The sequence below is a fragment of the Heloderma suspectum genome, chromosome 5 (genome assembly GCF_057233095.1).
Source record: "Heloderma suspectum isolate Gila_16-S chromosome 5, 16-S_ref, whole genome shotgun sequence".
Lineage (NCBI taxonomy): Eukaryota > Metazoa > Chordata > Lepidosauria > Squamata > Helodermatidae > Heloderma > Heloderma suspectum.
Window position 1 is genome coordinate 34,217,603 of NC_139462.1, and position 21,270 is coordinate 34,238,872.

Genomic DNA, 21,270 nt, shown 5'->3' on the forward strand with positions numbered 1-21,270 from the left:
GGACAGGGCACGTGGTTTTATGTGTCTGTTTTCTTTTCCCCTTATTAATATTTCACCTTGTCTTTCATCTTTTATCATAGTTTTGTTGCTTGGGTTGCAATCCTATACTCACTTACCTGGAAGTAAGTCCCATTGAACTTAGTGGGGCTTACTTCTGAGTAGACATGCATAGGCTTGCACTGTCAGTCTCTCTTATGTTTATTTCACATTGTAATGTTTTCCCCGTTGTCTTAATTTTTTGGCTTGCATAAATCTTTCCATGGCAACACCTGTTAGGAGAGACTGGCAGAAAAATATGGGGAAATTTCTCTAGGCTACTTTACTAGCTTGTTAGTGCCTGTTGTTGATTTCAAGTTTAGCCACTAGGAAGGAAAAATATTTTGCATACCGGGCCGGCTGCCCTCCCCCACACATAATGCTTCATTTTCATGAATGGCAACACCTCCAGTACGTTTTAGCTCGCTATGCTAAATAACGGTTCATCAACATGGCCTTTGTGGTAAAATGAATTTTACCCCACAGGTAATCAGATAATTCCCCCCCCCCCTCTTGTTGGTAAATTTCTGGTTTGCACTCAGTTTATATTCTGATGCAAGTTCACACAACACCAGCCTCCCTGGTTAAATTTAGATGGCATAATTTCAGGCAGGGGCACAGAGAGGGTCGCTTTTCAAATGTAGGCATCTTGGTGTTTGTCATTACAAAAATTCTACCTGTCAGAGAATATGTAAGCAATAGTAGACAACAAGACTAGAAATGTTTAGGGAAGAAATTGCTACAAATCTCAAAGGTAAAATATATGGAGTCAGATAAAGATTAAATAGCAGGAGAAATCTTTTGCCTTTAGGTATGTCTTCTCCATATTCACACACTCTTGGACACAAAGGAAGGATAAAACGGATGCTGGTGGCTGATTAGATCCCACCAACCACAATCCATGTACAAGAATGTTTTGTAATACAAAGCAAAAGTTGCCTGCTCTGTTTTAGCATCTGGCAACCAAGGAAGTTCAGGGAAAGAGGACACATTTAACAGCTTTAATTTAAATCTTTGCAAAGCGTTTGTGAAATAGAAATCTTGTTCCCAACGAATCTGTTTGGGTTTTGATATGATCATGTACTCAGTAAAATTTTTATCCTTTTTAGATTTCTTTATTTGATTTTTACCCTGCCCTTCAACAACTTCTCAGTGCTGTTTATATAAAGTTAAAATTACAATAAAGCAAATTAAAGCAAAAACATTAGAACTTTACAATATAAAAACGCAATATAAACATAGCTAGCAGAATTAAAGACAGACACTAAGCAGCATAAATGCAATGTACAGAGAGCGGGTAAGCCTGGGAAAATAAAAAAAAGGTATTTGCGTGATGCTGAAATGAAATCAAGGTAAGCAAGCCTCCCTGGGACAAGCATTCAACAGTTATGGTGCTACTTACAATTAGATCAAAGGTGGGCAACTTGTGGCCCTCCTGATGTTTTGTTCTCCAACTCTCATCAGCCCTAGCCAGCATTGCCAATGATGAGGAATCATGGGAGTTGTAGCCCAAAACATCTGTCGAGCTATAAGTTGCCTGCCCCTGAAATAGATCTTTTCCATCTGGCCACCCACTGCACTTCAACGGGAGGGACAACCATAGAAGGACCCCTGTTGAAATCTTAGGGCTTCTTCACACGGAGCTTTTATCCTGCTATTGTGATTGGTTACTCGTGGAAGTTTGTGAGTCCTTTAGATGACATCGTCAACCTCCCGGGCATCTCCTGCACTAAGTGACCTTTATCATATTGTTTAAAAGATCAGAGATAATGAGCTATCAAATTACAGTGCTTGGGTTCCACTTGAGTTCCCTCATGAAAAGAGGAAACCCTGCAATAAGAGGAGCTGGACAACAGCACCATCTAGTGGCTGTTTAATGAAACATATCAAAGTCTCAGATAAGCAGAGAAAGGAGGGGAGAATGGAAGCATGTGTAAAGGGAGTCCATTGTGATCCTGCATTTAAAACGGAAGCAGAAAGCCTCGTTCTAAATGTGGGATTTTAGGCTGGTGTAGAGATGCTGTGTGTGTACAAGCAGGCACATGAGAAAACAAGCAAACCTTCAGGTATCCTGGTCTTAAGCCATGAAGGGTTTAAAAGTCAAAAACAGCACTTCCAATTGAGCCTGGAAACGAAATAGGAGCCAATGCCATTGGTGAAACACAAGTGTAATGTGATCCCAGTTAACAGCGTCACAACTGTATTTTGATCTAATTGCAGATTTCAAACCCTCTTCAAAGGCAGCCCCACATATAACACATCCCAGTAGTTTCATCTGGAGTTTACCAGGGCATGCCTCGTTGAGGCCAGGCTCCCTCTGTCCAGGTAGGGTGACAACTGGTGCAGCTGTATAAGCTACAGACATAACTTGCACCTCTAATGACAAAGATGGATTGATGAATTACCCCCTAACTATGAACTTGTTCCTTTGGAGGAGTGAAACCCTGTCCAGCACACAGGGTGAATGCCACACTAACCCAGGAAGACAAACCACCCATAACCTCCATCTTGTTTTGACTGAGCTTCAGTTTATTTTCCCTCATCCAGTCCCTTGCTGAGCAAGGTGCTTCAGAGGGTAGTTGCCATATAACTCCAGGCACTCTTGGATGAGACTGACTTTCTAGATCTATTTCAGTTAGGCTTCAGATCCTGCAGTTCTCACATGGATACAGGGAAGCTCCCTTATACCGAGTCAGATTAGTGCATCTAGCTCAGTATTGTCAAATGACTCACAGTTGCTCGCCAGAGTTACAAACAGGAGAGCAGCCCTACCTTTCCCAGCCCTACTTGAAGATGCCACGGTCTTAACCTGGGACGTTTTGCATGGAAATTATGTACTCTTACCACTGAGCTCTGACCCCTCCTATTTTATATTCTTACATTCTTTCATTTCTGGTCCTGTAAGAATCATTCCAAGGTACCATATTTATCTATGAAATGTATTACCTGCTTTTCATTAGAAAATAATTCCAAAGTGGTGTCTAACCAATAAAACACAATAAAATCATGCAACATCAACCAAAAATCAATCAGAGGGGAGAACAGTAACACAGATAATAGTTTATAAATGCTAGTGATGTATTTTCATAAAGAAACACATTCACCTGTGAATAACCTACAGTAATCAATGAGGATGTGTAGTGGAAGCACCCTGGAATTTCTTGTCCATGTACAATAGAGAGCCAGTGTGGTGTATTGGCTAGAGTGTTGGACTGGGAGATGGGAGATCCAGGTTCTAGTCCCCAACCAGCCATGGAAGCTCACTGGGTGACTTTGGGCCAATCACAGACCCTCAGCCCAACCTACTTCACAGGGTTGTTGTTGTGAGGATAAAATGGAGAGAGGGAGGATTATGTACGCCGCCTTGGGTTCCTTACAGAGGACAGAAAGGTGGGATGTAAATGTAATAAATAATAATAATAAAATAATGGCCTTGAAATAAAACCTCAACATTTGACTTCATAAAAATGCCTATAATCTTCAGCCCTTTATCCTTGCTGAACATGGGGAGAGTGTGGATATCTTCAGTCCAATCTGGCCCGTTGCATGGAGTGAATTGAGGGAATGCCTGTCCATCCTTTCCATGCAGTGAAACAGGCCCACCTCTGTCATCGTTCACATCCAGATGACCAATGCCTCACTAGTTGACTTACACACATAATATCCAGTGTATGTAGCCTCAAGTGCATAGTTGATTTTCCATATACTTTCTCAGGAATCAAATCTGGAACTGAAGCCTATGAAATTAGATTTTGCACTTGTAGGTCAACTTCAGATGCGTTCTTCCATATGATGGGCTGGATCGCATGAAGATATCCTCTGAACTGGGACAAGGGTCTGGCAACACTTGCTCCTGGGCCGTTCTGACACTCATTGGCCATGTTATTTATTTATTTGTGATATTAATATACCGCTAAATATAATAAAATCCCTAAGCGGTTTACATATACATATTAAAATCACATTTAAAATACAATATTAAAAACAATTCCAAATTACAATAAGAGCAATACAAGGAGCAGTAAGGTGGACCAGCATGGTTAATTTAATTACAAGCCATGGAAAGCCTCTGTGAACAGTTGTGTTTTCAGGAGGCATTTGAAAGATGCCACATTTTCTGCCTCCGGAACTTTGTGTTTTCCAAAGGGTGGACCCTGCTATGGAGAAACTGAAACTGAATTGGTTGTTACGAATACCCTGAGTTTTGGCTCCGTGGCTGCTTTGTATCTGCTGCTTGCTATCACAAGGCATTCTCAAGAACAGTCACATTCTATGGGTACAGTACCAGAACTATTCAGATAAATGGGAAATCTGCCATTGATTTCAATGGAATGTGAGCTTGGACACACAATATCCTTTTATTGCCTTTTGCAGCTGAACCCATGCTGACCAGCTTGTAAGGCCTTCTAGATTTGCGTTTATGTGTTGATAAATAGCTTGTACAATCTATGGTAATACATTCCAGCTTGTACAGTTGCTTGTGGTCATGAAACCTCTAATGTGGATTGGCTGAACTGGTCAGTGACTTAGAACGTTCAAGCTAGAAGGGGGTAATGAAGAAGAAGCTTGTGCAAGGGACTGAGAGGAAGAACTAGATGGGGCATGGGAAGCAGGCCCAGACCTCCTTTTCCCCCTAACATAGTATCGCACTGCCTAGATACTTGCCCCTATGAACTGATAAGTAGGGGAGGAAGGAACATGGGGCTGTATTGAAAATCCTCTGTGTCGAATCATAGGGTTGGGAGGGGCCTACAAGACCATCGAGTCCAACCCCCAGCTCAATGCAGGAAGCCTGATTCCCAGGCAGTCTCCCATCCAAGTACTAACCAGGGCTGACCCTGCTTAGCTGACGAAATCAGACGAGATCAGACGCATGTGTAGGTGCTGTGTGTGTAGTGCAAGTGGATTGTGCTCATAGTGTGTGTGGTCAATTTATTTTGTCATCTTTCAGCTATTTAGCTCCTTTCTGATCTATAGGTTTCGATTTTACTGTTTGTATGAGTAAACAGAAACAAAAACAGTGTATCTAAAGTGAAGCTGAAGGCATGCATGTCTCCTGAAAGTGATTAAAAAAATATATATATATAAATATCTCAGTATGATTCAAACTGATATTCCCCCTCTAATCTGTTCAGCCAAACTTTCTTTCAACTGGGATGAAGTAAATGTATCAGTTAAATGTCAATGCACAGTCATATTAGGGTTCTGAATGCTGGTTCATACTGTTGTATGTGTTGTAAAAATTACCACAGTACCTTTATGGTAGGATGGGTTAAACATTGGGAGGGGAACCTCTCCTAGCACCCTTCACCATCAGTAAGACTGAATGACATGAGAGTTCAAGTTTCTTATTCTGAGTTTGGAACTCAGCATGATGAATAAGAAAAAATATTCATTCAGTACCATGTCGAGATTTCTACCATCAGGCATGTTGACAAGACGTTTGTGGTTGCTTTGGAACCTGAGATGGTTGTTGGGACTAAAATGGGCTGGTGCTGTGGTGCTGCTGTTGAAAAGAAGTGGAAGGACTAAGCATACTCTTCCAGGACACCACTTCTTTGTTTCAAATTGCATCCCCCCCAGCATCACTTTGCAACCGAAAAAGATTTATGTGCGAAGGTTTGTGAACTCAATAATCTAACTTGGTATTCTGTATAAATCTCTGTGAGTACTTTTTAGAGGGGAAAAGGCACCGGCCTACAAATGCACTGTAATAGATGCGGACCTGGGCTGGCAGGGCTGAGCACGTGCAGATTGCCCCTATTGGATACTACCCTAAGTAACCAGTTCCTGCTTACACATTCAGTACATTGCCCACCCCAACACAGCCAAGATGCACCTTTTGTTGGTGCCCCTTAAAATATATATGAAATGGGTGGATTATTTTCAAAACATGCTTGACATTTTTGAACATGCTCTTAGACCCAGCAGATAACTCTTCCTAGCCTGGAGAAGAAGCTGCTGAGTGATTTAGCCCCGCTTGCTTCCAAGGCTTTGCCTGCTTACTTGTGAATAGATATGCTTTCTTCTGAGCAGATGCTTGGTATTTGGATGCTATTTGAAAGTGCTGCTGAGTGAGTCAGTCCTGCATATTTCTGAGTAGACATGCAGGTGAGTTCTCTGTTTGGAAAGTCTCAGGCGTCTTCTCCTATAGCTTCATCCCTCCTGAAGGAAATGTTTGGAAACAGAAATCTGATATGCCCGAATATTTATATGAGACAAGCTTGAATCCTTCATTTTTGCTTTTCAGAATGATATCACTTAATCTATAGCTTATGGCAGCTGCCACCAAAGAGACAGGGTATTTCCAGCTTCCCTTACTCTCTCTCCAGGGTGGCTAGGAAGAGTTATCTGCTGGGTCTAAGAGCATGACATCTGCGGCTGATTGCCTGGTCTAAAGAACTCTTTGGGGACAAGTTGGAAGTTTAATTATAAAACCAAGACTTTTGAACCCACTAAAGTGCTATTTTGAAAACTGTTTTCAAAGCATCATCCCAAGCCCTCCTTACTAGGAGTAAAAAATTTAAAAAAACCCATCTCTGGTTATTTTTGGTTTCATGCCTGCTATGGTTATGCTGCTTTATAATTTTTGAAATATAAATTAATATTACAGCTCATGATGTCTTCGCGCTTCGAAGTCCTAAATTAATTCCTATCCAGCCCCTTATGGGACGCATTGCAAGTATCAGTGCAGAATCGCAACAAACGAATAACTGCCCAGTATTGAAAAGATTTGATCTGCTTCTTACAGATCTGCAATTATACCGGGCCTGCAAAAGTAGTCGTGCAGTTAGTCACAAACGGAAAACATGCCCACCTGCATGCTCACAGCTTGGTGGGGAAACACTGCGATCAGGGAGTATGCGCAGTTAATGCAGGACCAAAAGACATGGTGGTAGGGTAAGTGCGTCAGTATATTTGTAAAACATCATTTCTCTGCAACTCCACAGAGTCATTTCAGACATAATGCTCCAACTATGCTTTGGCATGCATGAGCAAGCCCTGTGCCCCTTTCACTCTTACTTCCCATTTAGGGGCAAACCTTCCTGTTCTGCCATAGTTCCCCAGTTTGGATATAATGGCATCCTATGGCTTTCTTCTAGAAGGGAAAGTGATAGCGGGAAGTAGAGTACGCGAGAAGAGAGGCAAGTGCCAAAGCACGCTTTGGTGTTAAGTCTGAACTGATCCATAGTGTATTAGAAGTGCAAGTATGAAGGTGGAAATCATGAAAATAAAAATTTAAGTGGACAATTGCCCTTCATTTAGGACTCCTTCATATGGGTCCTCTGCAGTGACCAAGTGGGTCTGCAGAAGGCATGTTTTATCGGGGTGAGGGGTGCAGGTTCCAAATACAGGAATTCCCTCTAAAATTCGCCCACTGCACCCCAAGATGCAGTTAACTTGCAGTGGGAACATGGGGATCCATTTTGGGTGTCATGTGTCCTTTAATTTTCTACGTTTCTGCTTGCATGAGTTGCAGTCGGTTATTTTTTGTCATGCCAGAGAAGCCAAATGCGTAATAGGGAGTGGCTGAAATAAGTGTTTGACATAATTTTATAAATTTCATTAGGAATGTGCTCTGAGCACATCCAAAGGGGAGAGAATTTGAGCTGTGGAAATCGATTTTTCATTTTACTGAAATAATGCAATATAGGCATAACTGCAAATAATAACTATAAATGTGATATCTTTTTAAATATAACACTCTCACCAAAGTTTAAAGGAAAAAACACATCTTTTCATTGACCTTTACAATCTCCTCTGAAAGTCATCTGCTTTTTCAATTTTGAGATAGAGAACTGAGGCTTGAGATTTAACTGATTGCCCAAGGCTTTTCTATCAACCATGGTGTGACTCAAGGCTAGGATTCAAAGATTTTTGTGTGTGCTCAAGTGCTCTGATACGCGCAGGCTTCCTGATTTCCAATTCCACTTCAGTTCTTTCCAGCTACTCCCAACTTTTAGCGAGTTGGCTGAAAACTGGTGTTTGTGGTCTTTGGGACTGCCCCCCCCCCCCCCGCAAGGTCCAAGCAAGCTAGACTAGTACAGTGGCCAGATGCAAAAGACAATAGGGCTCCTCCTGCACCTTTAATGGGGCAAAAGACATACACTGAAGCCCTATGGAGGCGTTTGCTTGAAACATGCGCAGGGCTAAACTGAGAACGGGTGCTTACAAATTACAATGCTGAAAAGACAGGGCTGAATGTGGTCACAAGCCACTATTCAGACCTTCGCACCCAATGTGTGAAGGTCTGTGATGTTACCAGGGACGCAAGGATGCTTGGTGGTGGGGCATGTGTGCTCATACACACCTCATTCCTAGCCCAGCCCTATGTGTGTTTAAGGTAGATACCTGCATAGGGCTTTAATATTACAGAATTACAAGCCCAGAATTCTCTGTGGCAGGACTGTGGGCTGCGATGAGTTCTGGTATTCAAACACAGCTCACATTCCTTCCACACACACATCCACTTCTGACTGTCTGAAACCTTTATTTCAGGAGTATCATTTAGAGCGGGGCTGCAGCATTTTGTTCTTGCTATTGTTAAATATCTGGAGTGAAAGATATTGCTGCAGTTAACTCAGAGATCCACGAATAGATCCAGATCTACCTTCTGCCCATCTCTGTTCTACACAGCTATTAAAGGTGCAGGAATCCTCTTCTCTTTTGCATGTGTCCATTGTATATTGGCTAAGATATCTGTTGAGCCACTCTGTTTATTCTTAGATCAAATTGGCTGTCACTTTACTCCAGTAATGTTTAAATCAGTGTGAAATTGCCATAAACACTGGGAACAATGGTTTGCTAAAACTTAATGTTCCAAGTGTGAAGCAACAAAGGGAATACTTAATCCTAGTTAATCTACTTCCCGTTTGAAAGAAATTGTTCAAATAAAATACACATGATATTGTTTCCAGTATTGGATCGGATTTCAAGTAAGTGCTAGTTTCATGTTTTATGCCCATGTTTTTAGAACATATATGCCAACTTTGAAAAGAATGGCATGACAAGAGCTTCCTTTAACACTTGAAAGGCTCTTGCTTTTGATGTTAAGACCCAACTTGCTAGCAACTTGATTGCAAGACTTCAAGTTTGTTCTGTTGAAATTCTGCTTCTCATCTTGAAAGATTTGTCAAGTTTCCTGCTAAGTTTTTGTCCCCCACCCCAAACACTTTGAAATAATAGATTTGTCCTTAAGGAGTCCCAAAAATGTTTTGGAACCTAGGCATCTTTCTTCCTTACATTGGTGATAATGGATATTAAAAATAAATTAAAAGATCTGCAACTTCCCCTTCAATTCAAGGTGAATAGCTTGCAGCTACTTGTTTAACAGTACATCTTGTTTGATGTCCAAATGCTATTAAGACTATAGTCCTCAAAACCTTTCCCACATTAAAAAAAAGGACTGAATGAATCTTATGAAATCAGAGCTTTGCTTGCCATTTCTTTTTTTGCGTTTATATCCCAATTCACGGAAGACAAGGCTATCAATGGCTACTGGTCATGAGGACTATGTATTAACTACAGTATCAGACCCTCCATACCAGTTGCTGGGGAACATGAGTGGGAGGGTGCTATTGTGCTCACATCCTGCTTGTGAGCTTCTCATAGGCATCTGGTTGGCCACCGTGGGAACAGACTGCTGGACAAGATAGGCCTTTGGTCAGATCCAGCATGGCTCTTCTTATGTTCATCTTTCCTCCAAGGAGCTCAAGGCAGTGTACATGGTTCCCCACCCCACTTAATCCTCACAACAAACCTGTGAGGCTGACAGATAGTTACTGGCCCCAAATCACTCAGTGAGCTTCATAGCTGAGAGGGCATTTGAACCTGGGTCTTCTCAGTCTTAAACCATTACAACACACTGGCTCACAATATTCTCAAGACTGAGTGAGCACAGGCAGTAGATATTTCTTAACCCCACTGATTAAATTGCATTGACTGCCATAGCTCAGTGTGGTAGAGCACCTGCTTGGCATGCAGAAGGCCCCAGGTTCGATCCCTGGCTTCTCCAAGTAGGGCTAGGAAGGAATCCTGCCTGAAACCCTCTAGAGCCGCTGCCAGTTACTGTTGACAGTACTGGGCTAGATGGGCCAATGGTTTGACTCAGTATAAGGCAGCTTCCTAAGGTCCTACGAATAGAATATGTGATAAATGGCAATGAAATCAGTAATTCCTACAACGTGAGAAATTTCAAAGAACTTTTGTAAACAATTTTCTTGTATTTCTGTATAGGTTTCCAAACTTGGGAATACTGCATGTTACAAAGAAGAGAGTTTTAGACACACTGGAAGCACGCATGATCGATGCCTGTAAAAAAGGCTATAATCCAGAACTTCTAGTACACCCTGATCTCCACTATATACAAGTAGAAGGTGGAGGGGAGAGGCAGCTAACAGGTGGGTGAGGACATAATACAATTCAGATCTCTCTCTAGCACATGAAATAATTATTTAATGTTTCTGTCAGCTCTGGAGTGTAATCTTTAAGATATGTAAACCATCCCTTCCTTCTTTTTAATAGTTATTCTTTCTCATGGGATTTCTTAAAGAAGAAGACGTTTCTTGGATTAATAAAGTTTCTTGTGAAGTTTCTAGTATAAAGTAGAATGAAAAAATATATGGAGCTTATTTATGTTGTGGTGCATATTACTGTTCATTTAACAAACATCTTTTCAAAGTTTGCCTCCACCTTATGAAGTAGCCACAATCTTGAATATCATTCATCCAAGTTCTTTTAGATAGTTTCAGATACATTTTTATCTTATTTTTGCGTGTGTGTGGCAGGAGGCAGAAATACATGTTCTGCGTAGTTCAGTGAATCATTTCCCCAAGGGTTTTCCTTTAGCAGGTAAAGCAGCTGTAGGTGGCTTTAAGTTGAATAGGGGACCGGTGGAAGTCCCTGTATCTCTTGGGGGGGAAAGCAGTGGTGTGTGTGCACATAACTGCAATTCTGAGCACACAAATGGCTGGACAGGAAAGTGTATGTGTAAGAATCATAGAACTGAATATAATTCCCCCCTTACTCTAATACCAGTTGTGTTGCCTATAGCTCTTGGCTTCAGTGCCTTGATGTTACATTTTAACTTTTTACTTTGCACAAAGTTCTTGTTTTGTCCACTAAAATGGCTAGAGCTCATCTGAATTCATTTTTGGACACGGCCCTCCCCAACACCATCGTCTGCCACTAGCCACCATTGCAAACACAAAGCTGTAATAATTCAGCTGCTTTCTTCACTGGTTTCAGAGAGAGAACGAGAAATCATTCATCAGGCAGCGCTTCAGCAAACAAAAGAGATGGACCTCAGTGTTGTGCGGCTCATGTTCACAGCATTCCTTCCTGACAGCACTGGAAGCTTTACAAGAAGACTTCAACCTGTCTTTTCTGATCCTATATATGATAGCAGTGAGTGCCTTGTTCCCTTTTCATTTTATTATGTGGCCAAATCCCACTCTAATAGGCATTTTGTTTCCTACTTTTACTGTGTTCATTACAATTGTGTATATTGTGATGTCTTAGTTGGATTGTATATTGACTTTGAAAATAAAATATTTTCAAATATTTTATATTTGAAAGGGGAGGGAAACTCTTCTTGCAGCAGCAGCAGCAACGACAAATTATTTGACTTAATGCTTCCTGTTTATAACCATCAGAAGCCCCCAATGCGTCCAACTTAAAAATTGTACGAATGGATCGGACAGCAGGTTGTGTGACAGGAGGAGAAGAGATTTATCTTCTTTGTGACAAGGTTCAGAAAGGTAAGAACTCAAGATTCTACAACTACCATATAATCATGCTCAAACATGATAATCACTGGGAGCCAGTGTGGTGTAGTGGTTAGAGTGTCAGACTAGAATTGGGAAGACCTGCATTCAAATTCCCATTCAACAATGAAGCTCACTGGGTGCCTCTGGGCCAGTTATCATTTCTCAGCCTAGCCTACCTCACAGGGTTGTTGTGAGGATAAAATAAGAACATAAGAGCATCTAGTCCACCATTTTGGGATTCATAAACTATATACAGCATCCTGAGCTCCTTGGAGGAAGGATAAGGGAAACATGCAATAAATAAATATAAAATAGCCATTATAAGACCATAATGTTTTATTTTGCAAGTATTTGAAATGCTTGTTTGTGAGAAGCTCATACAATTAAATTATATCGAGTAAGCAACCTGGGGCCTTCCTGATATTTCGGAGTACAATTCCCATGATCCTTGAGCCTCATCCATGCTGGCAGGGTATGATGGGGATTGTAGTCCAAAAAATCTGGACAGTACCAGGTTGCCTACTCCATGATACATTAATAAAACTTGGCGCCATATGCTGACATTTGCAAGGTTGACCCCTAGTCAGGAGTTGACATGTTTAATTGTATAGGCTTTCATACTGACATTCAGTGTATCTTAATAAACAGTGATGGGAATGAAGAGAATGTACAAATAATTAGAGCTCAGTGTTCTGTAGCAGAATTCTGTTGTAGATTTTCAGTACTGTTCACTGCCAGAATATTAGGCTGCTGCCTATGTAGTTAAAACAACAAAACGTTTCCATCGTTGTTAGGATTATATTTGACATTCTTGAATCAAAATAAAGTAAATAGCCTGTAAAAGAAATATTTCTATTTTTTATTTACTTTAGGGTTGTTTAATTCAGCTTTTGAAATATCTTCAGTGTTTATTATGGAATTTGGTTATATTAATATTGTGGTGTTTAATTATGTAATGTATGTTTTCATTTTAAATAACAACAACAATAGTAACAACCGCAACAACTGTAAATGGCCTTGAGTGCCGCATGGCAGAAAGGCAGCCTACAAACTCTATAAAAACAAACAATTCAGGCCTATTTTCTGCAAGCCCAAATTGCAGTAAAGGTCCATAGGATGGATAATTTGCTCCCTTAGTTTGACATTTTGAGTGTAACTTTCCTGAAGGCTGAGAAAGTCCTTCCTGATCCAAGAAAGGGAAGTGAAAGAAGTGTGTTAAATGCTTTAAAAAGATGTCTGAGTAAATGGAAACCCCAAAATGGGGTTTTCCCTTGAGTATGGTTTTCCCTTGTGACATCATTTGTTGAAATCTCTCAGTGCTAGAGAATTGAAATGTATGATGAAACCTAATAGGTTTTTCTCAGTACAGTCTTATAGATTAAAGGATGGGAGATAAACATCCATCTGTTGTCAAAAACTGTCCCCATAATTTAGAAGGGGGAAAAGCCACTCTGGCCAACACCCAAAGATGAAAAATATGGGCCTCTATTTTATAGAATTGACAGCCTGGACATAATATTCAGAGCTTTGCAGGTATTCCAGTGTATGCATTGAGCTCCCACATGAGCCTACGTCCTTCTCTGTATGCAGAACTTAGAATCCATGGTTATGGATACAGAATGTCTTGCAGGCAGAAAACTCCAAGGCATGCAAGTGAAGAAAACTGGATTGCCAAGAAGAAGCATTTTCCTTTGTCCCCCCTGCCATTTTTTCAAAATAAAGAGGACAATCTCAATCTTTAGCCTAGATCAGCTTCCCTAATCTGGGTCCCTCTGGATGTTTTGGTCTTCAACTCTCGTCAGCCACAGCCAGCATGACCAACAGGCAGGAATTATGGGAGTTGTCAGCCAAAACATTTGGAGGTCACCAGGTCAGGGAGGGCTGTATTAGATGGTCTTACACACCACTCCTGTATGACCATACATAGAATTGAACTCATTAGTTTTAATAGAATTTGTTTCCAGTTAATCCAAGTGGCCCAGTTTTATGAACTGGAGCAAAGGCAAATGTAGTTTTAAATGCAGAAATTGCTGTCGTGATATAAATTCACAGCTTCTCGTGCTACATGATGTTCCTTGCCATTGTAATGGCACTGTACCATCATTGCTAGTTGAGGTAGTTGCTGCATAATGCAGAACCATTGTAGGCAAGGCAATGAGCATGACAGTGATGGCACTGTGACATATATGAGCATTTATATAGAAGTTAGCCATTTTCATGGGACCGACTCCCAGGTAAATGTATGTAGACTGCAGCCTTAAGGCCACGCTTCATCTGATGCTAAACACCTCACTTGTGTTTGTGTCAGTGTTTATGCAAACATTAAATAGGAGGTGCAGGAGTTCATTCAGGTTTGGGACCATGGCAAGTGAGGAGGTGAGGTTAATCTTTTTTCTCCCATACCCCCCTCTGATGAAAATTTCTCCCTCCTATGCTGCTATTTGGCATGGGAGAGAATGTCGTATTGCAGCCAATGGAGGAGGGACAAAGGCACAAGAGGAAAGGCTTAATCTCACCCTCCAAGTGCTGCAGTCCCAGTCACGATCTCCACCTTACCTGCTATTCTAAAGTTTTAAAAACTGACGCATCTTTATGTGACGTTAGTGTCATGTATAGTTTGGCCCTTAGTCACTTAGGCAGCTGCCAAAAAGACAGATAAAACTCTTCACATATCCTTTAGGAGGTGATGTAGCAGGAAAACATTGTCTTGATGTCTGCTGACTGTTGCTGCAGCTATGTGTATTATATTTATTTATTTAAAATATTTATACTTTACTTGCGTTTCCATCTATCAGGATCCACAAAGTGGCTTAACAGTATAAAAAGAATCTCGTCATGACCCAGAATAGCCCTTCCCTGGTTCCAGTATTTACAAATACAAAGCTTCCTAGTTGTTGTTTTTTTAAAGTCCTTCATGCACACTTGCAGCACAATCCTATGCACATCTACTCGGAAGTAAGTCACATTGAATTCAATAGAAGTTACTCCCAGGTAAGCGTGTATAGGACTGCAACTTTATAAAACTGGCTAGTGGAGAAATATTATTAATGTGAGGAATCTAAAGGGCTGCTTGCAAAATGTTATGCTCCGACACTGAACTTTAGCAAAAAGAAGCACTCATTTAAAGCTCTATGGGACAGGTATCTTGGAACTCCAGTCACTGAAGAAAAATTGATAAATATATTTCAGTCTGTCATTCTGGAAGATACAATATAAACTCATATTTTGTTGGTACCTAAGCCCAGTTCAGTTGAATACGTGGATCTTCTTCGTATGTGGTGGGACTGTCAACATGCTCAAAATTTATTGCAGAAATATTTTAGGTATAATATTGCCAATAGTGGGTCATTGAACTCAAGTTACTCGTTATTGGTACTTCTCAGTGTGATTGAGTTGGCTATTACCAACATAAATAAATAATCATCGTGAATTTACTCATTGCTCCCAAAGTCATATGGACAAAACACTCAGTCTCTATCTGTTCATGAATGTCTCTTAAAATGTTTGGCTCTAGCAGAAATTGACAAGTTGACAAAAGATATACATACAAGATCTGGGAAACAAAAGATAACCAAAAACAAAGTCAAGTTGACCAATTGTATTATGTGTTGGAATGGTAACTCTGGACATAGTCTGGATAGAAAACTGTTTTTGTTATAGTAGCAAATACTGTAAATTAATATATTTTAATTTAATTTTTAAAAACTGTTAGTCAGAATTTAGCTACAATAAAATAGTCTTAATTTTCCAAAGGAAGTCCCTCTTCTGGATGGCACATCCTGGTGTTCCTTCAGAATTCTTAACACTATGGTTTTGCCATGCTGTACAAATGTTTGTGCTTCTCGTCCATAGTCAAATGCTACTTTCCATTTTTATAGGGATGTCAGAGAATTCCACCACGTATCTCGGTTAGGCCGAATGCCAGTGCATTCGGCCCCCCGAAATCTGTGGCAGAATGGCCTGCCGCCTCCCGCCCACCCGTGGATCCCCCCTGGGACGAGACTTACCTGGGGTGGATGTTCCGGGTGGCGGTGGCTCTGGCGGCCGCTGGGGTGGCTGGTCTTCTGACCGGCTGCTGCCGCCGCCATTTGCAGTCTGGAGGGTTTTTTCTTTCTTTTTTTTACAGGGATGTGATAGGCTATGTAAAGATTTGCGTAGCCTATCATGGCTGGGTTAAAAACAAACAAACACCGCGTACGCAAATGGTGGCGGCTACGGCCGCCGCCATTTGCGTTCCTTATTTTTGGCCGTCTTAGTCTACGTAAATATTTACGTAGACTATTACGGCCAAAAATAAGGAATGCAAATGGCGGCGGCTGTAGCCGCCGCCATTTGCATACGCGGTTTGTTTTTGTTTTTACCCAGAGCCCTCCGTGGCCAGAAATCCGGCTGCGGACGGCTCTGGCCTGGGCTGGGCCTGGCCGGCTGCTCCACGGAGCCGCCGTGGAGCACAGCCGGCCGTTGAGGATTCTAGGGGGGAGGGACGGAACGCCTCCCCCCCACACCATAAACATAATCCGCGGAAAGGTAAGTGACTTTCATACATCCCTACATTTTTACTGTTGCTCTTCTAGCACTATGATGCAAGACATTTGTGGAATCCAAATCTAAAAGCAGAGTTGCAGCTTAAAGGATGGTGTTCCTTCTCCCTTCAGTAAATCAGTATTGTTCTTTTTGCACAGACACATGAGAAGCAGCATTCTAAAAAGAACTATAGCAGTTATATTGCAAAGAGAACCAGATAGGGCATAGGAGGAACTATTTATTATACCCAAAGCCCTGTGAAATAACAGTATCTTGACCTGCCATCTAAACCCCATTAATGTCAGGTGAGTCTCACTTGGAAGGGAGGTCCACAATTTAGGTATTACTCTCTACTAAGAAAGTCGTATCTCACATAGCCACCCACCATGCATCAGTTGGTGAGTTGGAAGGTGGGGGAATGAAACAAGGCCTCAGGAAATGTCCTAAACAAGTGGATAGTTTTCTTTGGGAGGGTGTACCCTGGTCACAGACCATTTAGGTCTTTAAATATCAAACCCAGAACTTTAAGCTGGGCCTAAAAACCAACAGGAGGCTAGTGAAGCTGATCTAAAATTGCAGTAGTGTGCTCCATTTGGCCTGCCCCAGCTAACACTTTTGTTGCCCCATTCTGGACCAGAGCTATCTATCTACCACATTAAGACCGAGGATGAACATGACTCATAACCAGTTCTCAATTTGTGTTTTCAATGCAGATGATATTCAGATTCGTTTTTATGAAGAAGATGAAAACGGTGGTGTCTGGGAGGGTTTTGGAGACTTTTCGCCTACAGATGTGCACAGACAGGTATGTCACATTGGCAAGATGCATTCTCAGCAGTGTACACAAACAATGTTAACTTCGTTTATTGTGTAAACCTGTTTGTGATCTCATATAATCAGTTTCAACACTCTGTTGCCTTGAATTGAATTTGGGGGAAATAGCTGCCATTAAGAAATGAGAGACAAGAAGTTTTTTGCCCCCTGCAGTGAGGCTCCCCTCATCTCCATTGTGCTTGTGAATAGTTTTCAGGCTACCAATGCTTGATTGGAAGTATTGCCACATTAGCAGTCAGGAGGAAGTCCCTCTGGTTGTGCTATAGAAATAATAAGTGTTGTATAAACAAAGACACTGCTTTGAAGTCCTCAGAGAAATATATAAATAAATGTACCGCCCATGACAACCTATTTCATGTTTACCTACAGTTTGCCATAGTATTCAAAACACCCAAATACCGAGATGTTAATATCACGAAACCAGCTTCTGTTTTTGTCCAGCTACGGCGAAAATCTGATCTGGAGACAAGTGAACCAAAGCCTTTTCTATACTACCCTGAAATCAAAGGTAATGTGCCATTGTTAATATGAATTGTCCATGATGGAATGCATCCAAGTCTTTAGAATGTTTTTAGAATCCCTGTATTGGGATTTTTGCATATTTTGTAATAATGGTGTAGTGAGTGCATATATTAGGTAGTGTTCCTGTAGTGTGTTAAAAGCTAGATTACAATTTTGTCCAGAAATAATGACTGCATTCATACAACACTCTGCCCACTGAACAGAATGGATTCAGCAATCAGCAGATCCTGCATTTGGACCAGTGAGTTGTGTAATGTGCAACTTTTATAATGATAGGCCATAAAACTTGTCAGGGTTGGGCCATGGGCAGCAGTCTAAAGCAAGCATTTTGTATGTAATATGTAAAAATGTGTATATTTGTAACGCTGTGCTTCATTACATGTGCTCTGTAATTCTGAAGCCCTTACTGCTCAACGGTGCCATCTTCATTATGGGACCAGACCGCTTGTGGTTGTGAGAGGGCAACCCTGTGGAGGCCACCCATTTTCCCCGTTGCTCAGCTGAACAGCTATCAGCTGGAGGGTGGAGAACAGGTCACTGTTTCCCTGTTGTTAATAGAAGTGGAGAAACAGCACTCTGGTTCAGGGCACAGGTTCAAACACTGGGTTGTTCGTCCCTCAACAGCCCAGGGTTCCAGGTTTGGCCATCATGATAAACAACCCAGGGATGAAGCATCCCTGGGTTGTTTATTGCAGCAGGAGCGGGCAAGTGAGTGGGAACCAGCATGCTTGCTTGGTCCCGCTTATCTTCTCAACAACCCATGGTTTGTTCACTGTGGGTTGCTACGATGTGCGACCTGGGTCATTGTCTTGCAAAGTTGAGACATTATTTCTTGTTGTGTGATTGTTTTAATTGGCCATGGAAGAAGTTTTATATGTGCCTTTAAATTAGCAATAGCAATGTATTTCAGCCTCTGTGGCACATGCTGTAGCAAAGGACAAAACCTCAGTCGAGCTCAGCTCTGAACACGTGTGAAAGCAAGCAAAAGTATTTCTATACCCCAAAGTTCAGCTTACAGAGTGCTGCTGTTACAAACACAAACGTACCAAGTTGATCTTAGGACAACATGAGCACTTGAAATGTATCAAACCTGTTGTAAGCATTGAAAGAGTTGTAAGTTTTGGCATGTGACATGCTACAACATGTACATGAGAAGGACAAGTGAGGGAACAATTGAGTTCACTGTTGATAGCTTGTTATCATAACTGGCAGGAAGTGATGTGTACCAGGGAATTTCCAGGTTTAGCATTGAATTGATGAACTCTGTGCATTTCTTTTTTTAGGATTCAAAAATCTTTGTGGTGCATGTTTGAACTTTACAGAAACTTTCAAAAACTCCCTTGACACCTCCAGATCTATCCTGGGGCTGGCTGACTATATGTGTATTATTGGGGGAAATGCCCAGATGATAAATGGTCTACTTGGGGCAGGGGGGCATATCGTTCACTCACCCGCTGTAAATATCCATGCAGTATTCTGTTAACTGTTCCATACTATACCAGCTGGATATTGTCCAAGGCTGGAAATTATGTATTTTTAGGATTCCTGTTTCTTAGTTTGTCGGTATATTTGGAGTATATCCAGATATGAAAGCACTTCGTGTAAATGCAGTAGCTGTGGGTTGTGTGTGTGCGTGTGTGTGTGTATTGGCTAAGCAGAGAAAATCTATGTGTGGAGACTCTTTAAGGAAGCATCACTTTCACGGAAAGTAATGAAATAATTTTCACTTGTACTCTCATATTTCTAGCCCCGGGACATAGGAACGTGCCTTATACCAGGTCAGAGTATTTGTCTGTCTAGCCAAATATTGTCTTCTTTGACTGGCAGTGGCTCTCCGAGGTTTCAGGCAGTGGTCATTCCCATCAGCTGCTTCCAGATACTTTTCTTAACTAAAGATGCCGGGGATTGAACCTGGGACCTTCTGTGTGCAAAACATGTGCTCTACACTGAGCTATGGTCCCTTACCTTAAGCACATCTTGTGCCACTCTGTTATATTCAGTTCTATCAGCAGGTTAGTACAAACCAAAATATGAGCTTCAGCCGTTATCACCCCCATAGCTCCTGGTCATGTGCAGCTCTTCTTTCTGCTTGTCCCCTCCCCTAGTTTTTCTTCCCTGGTTAGACTGGTCCCTCTGAGTCACCTTTCCCCATCATTTCTCTGCACCGTTCCCTTTCCCAACCTTTTTTTCCTAAACTCCACTTGCTTCCTGTGGCCTGCTGCTTTCTAAAGCTTCTGCCTCCTCCATTCCTAGGCACCTGCTTCTTTGACATTTATGAGGTTGTCTTATTGGCTCTGCTCCTTTTGTAACATCAGAGCCAGAAATCCTTCAGCCTACCCTCCCTTTTGTGACATTAGGATAGCCAGCTTAGCCAATTCCTGGCATTGCCTTGCCATTTAGATTGGAACAGATGACATTAGTAATTGCAGGAGGAATGATACAATATATTGGGCTATACTTCATATTCTGCCTGAACATTATAAATGCTTGTAGAAGAACCAGAGTGGATTAGGCAATGCCTTTTTATTAATGTCTGTTGGTACACAAGATTAGCTGTTTAATTTGTTTGAGGTTTGCCTTGGCTGCCAGTGTAAGTTATTACCTGATCTCCCTTGTGTCTTGCTCATATCCTGGTATGAGCCCAAGTACAATTAGGCTTCTTATTTGGCCGATTACTCAAAATAAGTAAGAGGCTTCTTGGAAGAGGCTTGGGCATGTACAGAGTGTTCACTGTCTCCTGCCTATCTAATAACTCCCACTGCATTCAACTTTATCATTCCTACTGTGTCTCTGTGTAGCCTTCATATCTTATTTTGCTTTTTCACATCCTTTCATCCTGCAAAAGCATACTGACACCCTATAACAAATGCATTAAATGTCGACCTTGCAGATTTGAAGAAAAAACATATTTCCATCTGCATATACTTTAGGGTTTCTGCCTTGGGCTGGAATCAAAGTAGACCATGAAACACATGCAAGCATTTCTGCATACATACACACATACTAGAGCTGCTCTGTGATTTTTTTGTCCTGATCTCAGCTCTCCATGCTACCAAAGACTGTAGGAAAATCAAATAGGAATACATGAATCACAGAGACAGAAAGGGAGGAAGCCTCCAGGTGCTGAAGAAGTTATTACGCCCAGCATTTTGTTGTTGTTGTTGTTGTTCAGTCGTTCAGTCGTGTCCGACTCTTCGTGACCCCATGGACCATAGCACGCCAGGCCTTCCTGTCCTGCGCACTCTCCCGGAGTGTGCTCAGGTTCATATTCATTGCATCCGTGATGCTATCTAGCCATCTCATCCTCTGCCGTCCCCTTCTCCTTTTGCCTTCAGTCTTTCCCAGCATCAGGGTCTTTTCCAGGGAGTTTTCTCTTCGCATTAGGTGGCCAAAATATTTGAGCTTCAGCTTCAGTATCTGTCCTTCCAATGAGCAGTCAGGGTTGATTTCCTTTAGGATGGACTGATTTGACCTCCTTGCAGTCCAGGGGACTCGTAAGAGTCTTCTCCAGCACCACAGTTCGAAAGCATCAATTCTTCGGCGCTCAGCCTTCCTTATAGTCCAGCTCTCACAGCCATACATTACT

At 41.6% G+C, this 21,270-nt stretch overlaps 1 protein-coding gene across 6 annotated transcripts in view; it reads left to right on the forward strand.

Moving 5' to 3' along the window:
• NFKB1 (nuclear factor kappa B subunit 1) overlaps positions 1-21,270 on the forward strand; it is a 101,294-nt gene that overhangs the window by 49,262 nt on the left and 30,762 nt on the right. For 4 of the 6 annotated variants that reach the window (XM_084855727.1, XM_084855724.1, XM_084855725.1 and 1 more), the window contains exons 6-11: positions 6,788-6,936; positions 10,273-10,436; positions 11,284-11,442; positions 11,691-11,795; positions 17,042-17,133; positions 17,532-17,670. In XM_084855727.1, the coding sequence (XP_084711853.1) occupies positions 6,788-6,936; positions 10,273-10,436; positions 11,284-11,442; positions 11,691-11,795; positions 17,042-17,133; positions 17,532-17,670 (808 nt within the window). The remainder of the gene's footprint in view (positions 1-6,787; positions 6,937-10,272; positions 10,437-11,283; positions 11,443-11,690; positions 11,796-17,041; positions 17,134-17,531; positions 17,671-21,270) is intronic. The other 2 variants (XM_084855723.1, XM_084855729.1) reach the window with 1 other exon arrangement.